Source organism: Pezoporus wallicus, unplaced genomic scaffold, assembly GCF_028554395.1.
Source record: "Pezoporus wallicus isolate ANWC-B61680 ecotype Strahan unplaced genomic scaffold, APGP_CSIRO_Pwel_v1 contig_14831, whole genome shotgun sequence".
NCBI lineage: Eukaryota > Metazoa > Chordata > Aves > Psittaciformes > Psittacidae > Pezoporus > Pezoporus wallicus.
Genome location: NW_026642428.1, coordinates 40,400 through 54,319, shown reverse-complemented (window position 1 = coordinate 54,319; position 13,920 = coordinate 40,400). Strand labels below are relative to the sequence as shown.

Below are 13,920 nucleotides of genomic sequence, written 5' to 3'. Positions count from 1 at the left end.
CCAGAGATTCGTATTGCCAAATGCAACAGGAATGCCAAAGCATCCTTCAAAATGTCTACTGCAACTGGAAAGATACGGACAAATCTAGACAGGAAGACAAGAAATTGAAAGGACATTTCATAGATCATCCCAGACAGCTGTGCAATTCTAGAAACGTCCTTGGCCAGTCCAGGCGGATGGATCCATGACACTGAAAAGGCAGCTAGTTAATAGAAAGAAGCTTCCAGGGTTTACAGAACATCTTGTAATCTCTGTAAGAGGTCCATCTGCCTCCTCTGCCTGAGCCCAGCTCTCCCCCTCAGGTACAAACCTAGTTCTGAAAGACAGGTGGCCCTGGGTATTATCATACCACCATCAGGCAAGCATTTCTTCTGCACAGAGGCTACCCAGCAGCCAGACACCTGACCATAGATTTGCTTTGCAGCACGTTATTGGTATCTTCCAATCAATTCCTGTTTCCCAAGGCAGGATCTCAGGAGAATATTCTAAAGCTAACACACTAGAAGGGACCACTGACAGCATCCCTGCTGTGTGCTGCCTCCTGCCCTGAGCCGCTAGCTGCAACGGAGTTCAGAAATCTTATGAAGCATTTTCTATGCAAGAGGAGAGTTTCCAGGGAGAACCACACTCCAAACTGGGCTCAGAAACAACCAAAATGATGCTCTTATTAACTTACAGGATTCTTACTCACCCAGAGACAAAACACAGCAAAAACACACTAATGTCTTCACCTGCAGCAATATACTGTCTTTACAGAACATTCCTTTCCTTGTCATTTAGTGCCTTTCATAATTAACCACTAAGGTAAATGGGCCCATAGAATTAGCATTTCCTGTTCTTGACTCAGAAGAAACTTTAAAAGTCTAAGAATGTAAAATTATACCATAAGAAGCTTTGGTTGTTGAGGTTTTATTTATTTACGATGGTATTGTTGCATTTTGAAGCCACATTTAACACTGACACACATTACCTAAGCGAGTTCTGATGACGTTAAACCCTACTGACACCAGTTCACTCTACACACTTTTCATGGATTATGTTTTCTCCACTTGCTAGAACTCCTTAATCCCAGAGGACCACACAAATGTACAGCCAGCACACAACTGAGCATCAGTCAACCTGCAGAAGATAGTTTCATGCTGCAGGACAGCATCTTGCTCAGAAACCTGACAGCAGGAAGCTGAAGCAGGGCCCTCCTCAAGAAGGACAAGTTCTAACAGCTCAGTTGAGTTTGCCAGCTTACACATGAGGCTCAGCTTATGTATGAGAGGCGACTGGTGGACAGTATCAAAGACAAACACCAGCAGATTTAGGTCCATATGTCAAGAGATGAGCAAGTCTGGCTCCGTATGTCAGGAGACACAAACGCTGTTCTGGATGGTTTTCCTTTTCTCTGCTAGCACTAGCCACAACCAACTTCCAAAATGCCATTTCAGCTCCCACTTTATCAGGCATCACACAGTTCAACGAGAGCTTCTGCATGAAGCGTACAAGGTCACATATTCCTGACGCTGTCAGGGCACTCAGCATGGAAACTGAGCTGAGAAAATAACAACTGCAATCTGTACATGGAATTTTACACTGCAGGGCACATTCAGTGCATTGGAACCAATGGAGAAGAGGAGCTTTTGCTGGCCTGCGCATTTAAAGTATTCTGATGTAGACAGAACTGTGAGGTTAAACTGCACTTAAACATGATGAGGAGGAGGTTACTTTGGATTTATCAGATTGTAAAACTGGAAATTAAGTTAGAACAATTGCTGTGTCAGCACCCAGGCGAGCAAGAGCAACTTGACACACACGCACCCCCCCACCCACCAACATAACAAACCACTGCCATGGCTCTGAGAGCTACAAGGTTGTTCTAGTATTCCCTAGAATATGATCTCTTTTCCAGGAGTCTCCCTTATGCTCTAAACAGAGAGAAATGTCTTTGTCATCAGAAATCTTTACAGAGTCTACCTCCAGCTCCTTTCTCCAGAAGAGCTATATTTGATTGCTAAAAGAAACACCATCTAATCAGGTGATCCTACAGACTGTATAAGCTGGGACTGCCAATTACTTTTCTCTGCCTGGCCAATAAATGTAAACTCAGACACATATTAGTGTCTGATGGAGATATTTTTATAATCTGAAGATTGATTTCATCTGGTACAAGACTCCCCAAGCAGTCGGCATGGTTTAGACACACTGCCTGATCACTGCAGTGAGCAGTGCCATTCAAACAGGAACATTAAATGTTCCATCTCCAGTCGTCACTTTACACGCATATTAGGAATAATGGAACTTAGTACTTTACCATTTCAAGTGTTGGTTTTGTTTAATGGAAAAAACACAGCAGCTTAAAGAGATGGATTTTAAAAAGGGCAACTATAAGGTGAAAATAAGGTAGTGCAGTTATTTATAGTGCAGTAAAGTAACTAAGGACCCCAGGAGTGTAGAAGCAACACTCACTTTACATAGCTTCACTGTGGCTTTAAACTCATGTAAGTATAAAAAGATATGCAGTTCTGCATGACAGATGTCTGTAAACAGTATGTGAATAAAAGACATCTGCTGGGGATGGGAACTTTCCTTTAAAACTTTGAATGGCAATAATGAGCACTGAACTGTTAAATTCATTTTAGGTCAGAGGTTTTAACCCTCAATCTCTCCAAAGACTTTGTCATCATGGTTAACAGATCTGTTACTATCAAGAGACTAGAAGTTGCAATGAGGAATTTGCTACAGTGGAACAATGCTTTTTAATAACAGTTTTCTTCATAAAGAGTTAGTTTATGCCATTAGAAACCCCATTCACAGGTATCTTAACTGTCTTCTGCTTCTCTTTAACTGAGCATAGGAATGGAAACTACATAAAGAGATGACCTCCATACATGCTGCCTCATTTGAAGTGCTGACACTGCCAAGAAAGCTACTGCCCACAGGTACACAGCCAGAGTGCAACTCTTCACTGCAACTACACTGTGCAACAGGCAACTTGGCCCAAGCACCACTGCTGGAGGAAGAAATGTTTGAGGGCTTCCTCAGTTCACAGCACTAAGACTGTGTTCTCTGCTTCTGTACCTGTCTGCACTTACCTAGAAGTTTATAATGTACTTTGTGTTGAAAAAGTCTATTCCAAGGAGGTGAAGGAAGACTTATCTGGTATTTAAGGGAAATACAATCACTCAGGTCCTTCAAAACATTCCTATCTTTGCTGCAAAGGGAGTACTTCTGGTCTTAAGTTAAGATTCCCAGCTCTAGCACATACTCCCACTGGCCAAATCACTGGCAGCAAGCAGTTTCACACACTGACAAATCCTCTTATAAATGCAGAGAAATTGCAGTAAGACATCAGAAGTTGAAAGTATATGACAGTAAGATATCTGGATATACCTCCCAAGAAAAGCCCTCTGAACCAAAATCACATTAAACTATAAAGAACCAGTCATACAAGAAGCACATATTAACCTGAATAAAAATTAAAAGTTACAATGTAAAATTCTCACCTCTGTGCATTATTTTATGCTTTTCTCTCAGATATGTGAGTCCTTTTATTACCTAAAGGCAAAGAAAAAAAACTTATTTTACAAAGCAGAAGAGGTAAGTGCATGCTTTGTACAAGAACTCCAACTGAATGCAATTAACAGAAATCCCAATGTGTAATCACTGCAAATCAATACTCTGATTTAATTTGTACCTCCAGCTCAGACTAGATAAACAGTCAACCAGCCCTTCACTGTTAGTTCTGCATACAGGGCATGTTGCACAATAGATACGAGAAAGTAAAGCTCCAAATTCTCTAATCAAGTGTTGATTCTGTTCTTATCCAGAAGCATCAACTGATACAAAAGCAGAAAATCGAAGCAAATACAACGTGTTACTCATTCCAATGTCCTGAGATACCAAACGAGGACATGTACAAAAACTGTGCTTTAAAAGAAACAGGTGAACACCTGGTAGTATTTCCCCCTCCCACATCGCCCAGCCCTGAAGTGGTATGGGAATGCCAAATCCAGGAAGCTGCTGAGACATGCATGTACCTAATTCCAGCCTTTGAGAGCAATGAACACACTCACCGCAATGCTAACTTTGCCCAGTATCTGCTCAGGAATTCTTCCAGCCTTTTTCAGTACTTGATCCAAGGAGCCACCATCCTAATAATGAATGTTTGAATAGTCACGAGTTAATGGAATTACTCTAAAGCCGCACTGAAACCTAAGTATGGGAAGCACGAAAGTGTTGCCTTTCATGTTGGACTTAACATTGTTATGGTGCATATCTGAAAATCAGAAATTACTCCATAGGAATTAGTCACTTTCATGTTTATTTTAAACAAACATTCGGCCAGTAACAACATCCACTCAAATAAACACTCCACACAATGATCTTCCATACCAGCATTTCCATGGTTTGGATCTTGTTAAGGAAGTACAGTCCACAAATAGCTGTCAACCAAGTGTTTGGAGTCTTACAGATTCTGTCCACCTTCAGTCCAAATCAATAACATGCATTTCTTCTTCTTGTCACAATCATTCCCTGATATTCTATCCCCATCCAAAGACAGAATGAGGACTGAAACACCACAGGAGATCTTATGATCCTGGTTACATGGATAAAAATGAGTCACACTGGAAAAGACAAGAGTTCTCTTCCTGAATGTGTGCTAATGGTACCCTACGATCATAATTATGCCCAGATCCCTCTTCTCCTCATCTCCCAGAGGAGATCCTACACAGAGGAGGTTGGCCTTAGTTCTGCATATCCAGGGTGACCGTGTCAACTTCCAAGGATGGGGAGTTGATTTGGCTCTCAAAGAACCAAAACAGGAAGAGATGATTTTGAAGTTTCATGGTAAGTAACAGTCTCAGTAATCATATTTGGTTAAATAAACTGACTGCATGCACACACACCCCCAGCAAAGTCAAATATATTTCCACTGTTGCTAAGAGCTTTGGAGAAGGAAAAAAGTAAAAGAAAAAAAAGCTATTTGTTTTTAGCAACAGATTCAACAATAGGCTTGTGCATAAGTTTTGGATTCTCTAGAATAGAGAATATGTAATCAAAAAAATAGAAAGCTATTTCTCTAATTGCAAAATGTCCTCCTGTTGTCCAGATCAGCATTTGGTATCTCCAAGTACTCAAGGCAAAAATCCACCTTGAAAAAGCAATTGCCTTGTGCCTTAACCTATCCATTTACACATGTAAAGAGAAAAGCTAAAATGCAAAGTTTTGTTATTTGAGGACAAAAATCCACAACTCTTAAAAGAAGAGTAGAGAAATACTTACTTGAGCATGTATTTTTGTAAAAAGATACACCCACATATGCTACACTTGGTAAAAATATGTCAACAGGAAAAAGATCTATATACATTTCTTGTATAACCAGTCTGTATTTCTGGACAGCTGTATTTCATACAGGTAGAACCCCATTTCTTTCTTTCCCCTTCCAAGGACTAGCTCCGCTCCTGGAAGAGGCTGAACCCAATTCAATTGCCTAGTGTTGGCTGCAGCCTTCAGTGTCTTCCAGGAGCAGACTCCAACACTTTAGCCTGTTAAATACCTGCTGCTAAGCAAAGTTATGCATTGATTTTGAATTTCTGTACCTAAAAATATCAAGCACTCAAATCTTCAAGTTCCATGCCTTTCCCGCCTCCAACTTCTTGTTCATATTCATACTTCTGTTTTGTAACTCACTGCTAAAAATAAGGATTTTGACTGGCAGTAATTGAAAGGTATATACAAAAAGGCAATGGAGATTCTCAGCTCATTGTTCATCCAGAAGGAGACCAAAAGCTTCCACCTAATGATCCATATTAAGCCATCAGTTTAATGGCTTAAGACGCCAATTTAAACAATCCCCCTTTTCATTCTACTGCAGAGCTTATTGATCAGTTGGACTATGGGTAAAATCTTGTATGCAGTCTGACTTCAACCAGATCTCATCCTGCCTTCCCCTCAGCTGAAGAGCCTTATGTCAGATACATCATACCCTGCTTAGGAACATGCAAACCATCATTGCTCCTGTTAATTTTCTCACTGACAAATTAATTAAGATTTTTTTATGCCTTTTATTTCTACATGTAATTACATACCACCATCTCTCTTGGCGCGTATTAAGATACATACTGCTCTTCTAGCCATTGCAGATGCACACATTTGTGACATTCATGACATGCGTTCTGAAACAATGCCCAGTCAGTCATTTTTAACATCTATTTCTCTGGTTTTCATTATTCTTCTCCATTCTGAGAAATTAACTTCTTTATAATTCCCAACAGTCACTTGTATTTTGGGGGATGCACACCTTCTATTGGGTGAGCACATGCTTAAAAACTGGATTATGAGCACTTGTTCCTAAGCAACCATCGATTCCTTCTAAACATTTCAGTCAGAGAAGGCCAGAGAAGCATTAAAACAACCACATGCACTTTGAAGAAAAAAGGTTTGTCTCCAAAGCAGCAGGGTTTTTTTTCAGGGATATACATTAAAAAAGCCTTCAGATTTATTGTATTTCATATTGTTAAAAACAAACCTCTACTGAGCAAGTGAGGCACAAAATTTGCCTGACCTTTAGTTACAGAAAATTCCCTTTTAGTATTTGGCTCCATATGGCTGGAGAAAGGCAAACAGCTGTCAAGAAGAAGCTGTACTTTTCTATTAAAATTAAACACAGTCAAAAGTATTTTTGGCATTAAAAACAGTTGTGTGAGATCCTTCTGGGGCACTAATCTTTGTTTGTATTTTCAGTAAAATTTGAGAAAAGGGAGATAAAATATCAATTCATTTGGTTGCTCCAAGCCCCGTCCAACACTACCAGGGATGGATCATATACTTTGTTAACTTAAATCCTTTTGACACTCAGGTTTTGCACTAATGATCTGCTAACAGCTTCAAGCTAAGACAGATTCATATATACTTACCATGTGTTCCATGCAAATGCTGATTTCTCCATCACTGTAGAAAGCTCCATAAAAGCCCACTATGTATGGAGAGTTGCACTCGTGGAGGACTTGCAGCTCCCGGATGATCTGGTTTCGAATAGCTGGCTTGATCTCTAGATGAATTAGCTGTAAAACAATCCACTCTGTATTATTTTCTTAGTGGTACAGTGCCATTCAGAAAGACCAGGTTGTTCAGAGAGGGTTTTCAATACTTAACCTGGATAAGGCCCTGAGCAGCCTGCTCTGATCCCACAGGTGACTACTTTAAGCAGGAGAGTAGACCTTCTGAGGCCACTTCCAATAAGAACTATTCTATGACTTAACTTTAAAATAACTCATCTTCTTCTTTTAGTGGCAAAGGGAAAAGAAAATACTACACTACAGCATGAGAAAGGTGAAACATAAGCACCCATGAAAAGGTGGGATTTCCATCTCCTCACTAAAGGTTTCTCCATCACAAACTTTTTGTCCCAGCACATTTTCTTCACTTGGGTTTTGTTCTATGGAAAAGCCATGAACAAATGTCTAAAGGAAATGTGTCAGACATACTGACTCAGAAGCAGCTGCTGAAAAATATCTGCACAGGTGTTTGTGAAGCATTAGTGAAAGGAATGAGCTGAACCTCAAATTAAAGGCTCCCCAAACTGAATCTAAGCTAAAGAGAAGATTACAAACAATACTTTGTTTCACTAGATGGTTTCTCTCATTCAATCCAAGAGGTGTATTTCTTTTGTGAAAGGGAAGATTACGAGACATCATGGAAGTCAAATTTTAGTCAACAGATGAAAGAAAGACTGCAGTTCAGCAAACATCTCAGTTGCATTGAATATTACTGGATTTCCTGTTAAACCCACAGTATGCGGGGGGGGGGGGGGGGGGGGGGATCAATTCAATTGATTTAGTTCAAGAAAACCTCAATGATTTGTCCATTTTGCAGCTGTCACACCTTAAAAATGGGCATTTTTATTTGCTTCTCTCCAAACTGTTAGGTTTTTATTTTTCAAGTCAGTACATGCACATTTTCCTTGAGTTTTGCTGAAGGTGACGGTGTACTGCTCTTAAAAAAATAAATACCCCAAGTCTTTTGACTTCTCAGTTAAAGAAAAAAATTGAAGTTTTCAGTAATATAACAATGGGATCTGGGATGTGAGGGTGACCTGTGTTTTATCCTTCTCAAAGGCAAGGTTATGTTTCTGATACAGCACAGCAGCCTGCCACCTCACCCACTGCAGTACAACAGCCTGTGCCCCAACAGGCTGCCTCCCAACAAGTGCTACCTGTGCAAGGAACTTTACTCCTGGAAGGATAAGGCATGAGGTACCCAAAGAAAGTATCCGAGATGCTTTTCCCTTACTGCATTTGGTTCCCAGGGATACTGAGAGAAAGTGAAAGCTGCCCACATAAACAAAGTGAGGATTAAAACATCAAGCTATTGCAGCTAGAAAAATAATCACTGTTCTCTCACAAACTAGGTCACAACTGCTACTGGCTGTAAAGCATAAAGCTGAACCATGGAACAATACTCTTGCCAGAAGGACAAGTACCTTTTTGCACAGATGCCACCTGCACCCCATGATGAAACTATAAACCAGGAGATGCCACTGTACTCAGTGCATTCCCTCACTCTTGTTTTTTGTGTTCATTTCTTCTTGTATCATCCAGAGCCCTTTTCTGGTCTGCAGCTGTGAAGGAACATCTTAGACAGGCAATATCCTTGCCCTTCCTCTAAACTCATGGCAGGATATATATGTATATGTATGTATATCAGGATATTGTCACTTTTCCCTCATTCATACCTTTCAGTAACTTCTTCTAGGCCTTCTACTCATTACTGAGTTTACCACATTTTATCTGAAAGTATATACCCATCTGAAAAGACTATTTGTCAAAATGGGGAAAAGAAAAGAAAGGAATGAATGCCTAGCCTTTCATTATGAACACATAGGACACTACTCATGAAAACCCGGGAAGTTTAGGATAAGCAGGTGCAACTTATTCTGCTTTCAGAGAAGTCGATGTGTTTCATGAAGTTGACATTTTTATGTGTCAACACCACTTATTTCTCTAAGGCAAGTCACCATGTTTGATCAGAGACAACCTCCTTCATAAAAATCATCCCCAGGTTTCTATTTTTGAGACACTCACCTTTCTTGCCATTATGAGACCAGAAGGTTTGTGAGATACTTTGAAGACCACACCACCATTTCCTGCTCCCAGCTCACTGATCTTCTCAAAGTCATCATCTTTCAGCTCTCCGACCTTTTGTTTCTGGGTAAGGAAAGCTTCAAGGCGCTTTCGTTGCTGCTCATCCAACTCTAGTTCTTCCAGCTTCTTCTGAAGTGCTTCCAAATTTGTCCTGTATCAACAAAAAAAAAAAGAGCAGCTCAATTATTAAGCTGTTTGAGCTTACCCAGCAGTGTTGCAAGACAAAGAGCAATAGAGCATTGAGGTCAGATTAAATCCAGTACATTTTTGCAGCTATATACATTATCTCAAAAGACCCGACTTGTACAGTCATCCACATCAGACATACATTATTGGATCTCTGTTTTAAATAAACAGTATTTCATTCCAGATAAAACAATGACATAAGCATGAACGGATAATATCCAGTTTCCCCATCTTTGAGGTTCTGTTCAGATCCATGCATGTTAAGTTTCACTACCTGCAGGAGTGGCTTCATGACTCAGCATTGATGACCTGAGCTCTCATGAATCACAGCACATCACTCCACACTATTTTTGGTTTCACATTTTCAAGGATTGTGTTGTAATTTCCTACAGAGTTTATCTACATGTTTTATCTACTGTTTTTCACACAACTATATAACTAATAATCCATTCTGAAGCTTCTTATTTAGGTATCAGTTATCAAGCAGAACCAGACAAACGTGCATTAAAACCACAGCCACTGGAAACAGAAGTTGGTTTAACCAGGGAAAAGAAACAGCCCAAAGGTTTTAAGCTCACTTTTTCTTTCATTGAAGGGCACATCTACTAGATATTTAGGTTTAACATCATTAGGCAATACAAAATAGTAATACAAAATTTTAAACAGTAGCTAAATTTGACACTACAGAAACAAGTTCAGTTTCTCAGGAAGATTATTTAATAGCTTCACTTCAGATTTTATGGACACCCTTCATTCCAATAATACAGCACCTTAAAAGCTCACTTAAAAGTTCCCTTCTCCCAGTTGCAATAATAACGTGCTGCAAGAATAAGTATTTACCAGCAAATACCCGTTTTGCTTAGCTAAATTTAATGCAATGCTCCCAGAGAATACAGTGTTGCTACGATGAAAGACTTGAACAGAACCTACTTCTTCAGAGCCTAAACTATTTTCCATTAAAGATATAAAATCCACTAATAATCAAGAAAACTATTTCTATTCATCACTTCATAAACCGTCCACTTTCAAATCACACTGTATGAAGTGACATTCTCTGCATGCCCAGTAAGGGGCTGGTCACTTGAGAAGACTGATTCTCCAAGAAGGAAGGACAAATAAGCCTGCCACTCAACAGAAAAAGGGAATTATAGGATGAAACCCTCAACTCATTCACTGGAGAGCCTGCAATTCCAGGCAGGATAACAATCCTGGTTTGACTGTAGGAAGGTTTAATCAAGGCAAATAAAAATGATATAAATATTCACAGCTCTTCCTTACTACACAATCACTCTGGAAGTTTAAGCAGTAACGCACTCCTACTTCATTTATCAGTTTAAGTATGTCAGACAGGATGCAACTGTCAACCTAACTTAGGGTGATAACACTTCAAGAAGTTAAGTAGAGGAAATGGAAAGAGACCTTTGATGTTAAGGGGAATTCTGTTTGACATTTTAACTGTCCAAGCTTAAGATTGTCAGGCAACACTTGGAGCAGGTTTCACAAAACACTGCTGCTCAAGACCATGAAAGTCTCACATAGTAAATGTGGATGTATCTATTCTACTGTAGTCACACTAGATTAACTGTCTCTATCTTGGTATAAAAATAATTTCATTCTGATGCAGATACTTCATCTTCAGGCTATGCTACAAAAGAGAAACACACTCTTGTTTCTGTCCTCATACCATGATTTACACCAGTATAATCACACTGGAATATAATCATAGAACTAATATCCTACAGTATTCACCAAGAGAAATCTCCCCGCATAGATAACCCTGGCTTATAGTAACATTAAAAATCACTCTGACTTACAACCTCTGCTTAAAGATTAATCATTAAAAAAGGTTTTGAAATCCAGTTTCTAAAATGCAAACCAGAAAGCAAAATCACTGGAACTCCAAGCTCTAATGGCAAAACCTTCATTACATGCAGTGATGAGCAAGACAATGAGAGCAATTAAGCTTTAGGAGGTCACTTGGATTTTTCAGGACCAATTCTCTAACAGTAAAGCAAATTAATCTGAAGATACTAACCCAACAAATGCCTTGTAAGAATTATTAATCAGAACGTAACTAGAAGTAACATCTCCAGTTAGTTTTATGATAATTGAATGACACATCAGGACAGAATTGATGTCTTTATCATTCTGGTCCTCTGCTTGAGGCACTAAATATTAATCTATTTAAAACGTAAACAGATAAACAATTAAAGACTATGTATGTCATCAGAATTGGTGGTGGCAATCCACACTCTGTTTTAGAAGGCAGGACTCCAGTTTCAGTTTTTAACCTGAACTACTGTAAGAATACTATCCCCTGGCAGGTACCTATGAGGACCCTCACCATATAAAAGCCTCGCAGCCAAGGTGCAGTGCAAAGCACACACAGGAACTGGTGGATATTTAAATCATTGCATATGAAGTATTATAAATGAAACTAAACTGACACATACAAAATAAAGAGGGAATGCTCAAGGCAGATCATCACTGATCTTTACAGTCTCTTCCAACCCAAACCATTTACGATTTTATGATCACTAGGACACGATGAAAACATTAAGGAAGCTTTGCTAGCCAAAAGCAGCAGCATGCTGATGTGCTAATGTCTGCCCCCAGAAGGAGCACTAGTAGTGACTTAATCTTCTATAAAACTTTTATTCAGAGACAAAAAGATTCCTATTAAAATTCATCACCATTACTTGCTGCAGTCTTGGAGTTGTTTTTTCTGTCAGAGCACTCTTCCTCTGCCAGAGTTCCATCAAATCACCTCAGTGCTTCACTGCTCCAAGCACTACTCTAAAGCAATAGGTTATCATTTAATTTATTGCTACCTGTTTTAAAGCCAAGCACATACTAAACATACTGCACTAGGGAAAGAATTCAGCTTTCATAATGTGACCATCTGAATGAAGCCACAAGGAGGTCAGTGCTGGTTTCTCCATTCATTAAGGACACAGTGTAATTTCACAGAGCACTATCTATAAATATGTTCTTACTCAGGTAGCAGAAATGGGTAAATATGCTCTAGAGCCAGCAGACACCACCACTGCACAAAGTGTAGCATCTTAGGTGTTGGACTTCAGATACCAAGATCTCCCTCTTCTAGACTGGACTGGAAGTTAGAACATACACTCAGGGCAAGACTTTGGGGGAGTTGGCTGTTTGTTTCCAAGAGCAGCCCCAGGTGTTCCAGAGGTTCTCCACCCACTCCTGATCAGGTATGATCCTTCCTGTTGAGTCGATATTACTTCTTTTTTGTACTCAAAGTTTTGCTGACAGTGCAGTGTCCTCCTCCCAGTTATGTGACACTTCCATAACCTCAGAAGTTGAAAACAAATGCAGAACAGAGTTGAGAGCAGCCTCCTACAAGATGCACACAAGCACACCCCACTTCCCCACACAACAACCACCCTTTGCTGTGTGTGAAGGAATTTCACCTCTACTAATATCAATTTAGGCTTCACAAAAATCCCCATTTTAGAGGCCAGAAGACAGCTGCAACCTGACATCCTGAGGGGACCCACATCCACCCCTTCCACAGCCAGCTTGTGTTGCATCCCAGAGGTGAGAAAGGTTTTCTGAAGAGAATCACTGCATGGGACACTGGGAGCTTTTCAGACTCAAAGCTCACCTAAGACCTTCAGAATGGGCTCACCCACCCCAGTATCTCACCTCCTGAGAATGGCAAAAAGCATTTTAGATGTTTAGAAAAAAAAAAAAGAAAACTAGGTGACAACAACCAAAAAAAAAGCACAGCAACACCTCTAGCTGCTGCGAGATGAAATGTTCTGTCCTTTGCTTCCCAGAGATGCACATGTCCGTTCAGGAGCCTGTGGATAAGACCAAGATGTGTCACAAATGTCATCAATTCACCAGGTTACCAGGTCACTTTTTGAGCCTGTCATACTGTTCCCTTAATGGATGGTTGAAGGTATTTTCAGACTTTCCAATACCAACCACCCCCATGACACAGATCCACTGTAAACATGCATATTATATACAGGTGAGAATCACAGGGAGATGCTCATGTTAGTTACTGAGCAAACCTGGTTTTCCTACACACAGTTTGGGCAAGGAAGAGTAGCAGAGTCTGCAGAGGACTCTCACCCTGCACACAACGATGGGCAGAAGGCAAGAAGAGATCTCTCAGCTCATGATTTTGGGGGCAGCCACCCCAGTGCTTGAAGAAAGCACTCCTGGAAGAGATAGATTAACTTCTCAGAGCATACTAGCTCTCTCTGAACCAGTAACGTGGAGAGAAATGCTGCCATTAGCTTGCGACCACTTAATGCTAGAACAAAACCAGAAAAATAAATCCTTATTCTTAACTCATATTAATAACACTCCAAATGCTGGAGAATTTAATTCACATGAGTGATAAGTTAATCATATACTCAACCCTAAAAGCTACATTAAAGCTGTACTCAACCCTGAAGTCTACTTTAGAGGGAAGAAAAAAAGGTGGTAGAGGAAGAAAGTCTGACAGAGCCTTCAGCAGTAATTTGTCACATAGTTGTTCAAAGTTATTACTATCAGTTTTGCAAGCTGAACAATTAGCATGAGTGAAAGCATCAAGAAGTACGTTCGGTTTCAGATCTCCTGT

The 13,920-nt window shown here is 39.9% G+C and overlaps 1 protein-coding gene across 1 annotated transcript in view; it reads right to left on the bottom strand.

Annotated features, from left to right (window-relative positions):
• The window catches only part of MAP2K1 (mitogen-activated protein kinase kinase 1), a 33,282-nt gene that overhangs the window by 8,662 nt on the left and 10,700 nt on the right, over positions 1 to 13,920 (bottom strand). Inside the window, exons 2-5 of the mRNA XM_057430499.1 lie at positions 9,072 to 9,282; positions 6,906 to 7,052; positions 4,062 to 4,139; positions 3,492 to 3,543 (exon numbers count right to left, since the gene is read on the bottom strand). Coding sequence (XP_057286482.1) covers positions 3,492 to 3,543; positions 4,062 to 4,139; positions 6,906 to 7,052; positions 9,072 to 9,282 — 488 coding nt within the window. The remainder of the gene's footprint in view (positions 1 to 3,491; positions 3,544 to 4,061; positions 4,140 to 6,905; positions 7,053 to 9,071; positions 9,283 to 13,920) is intronic.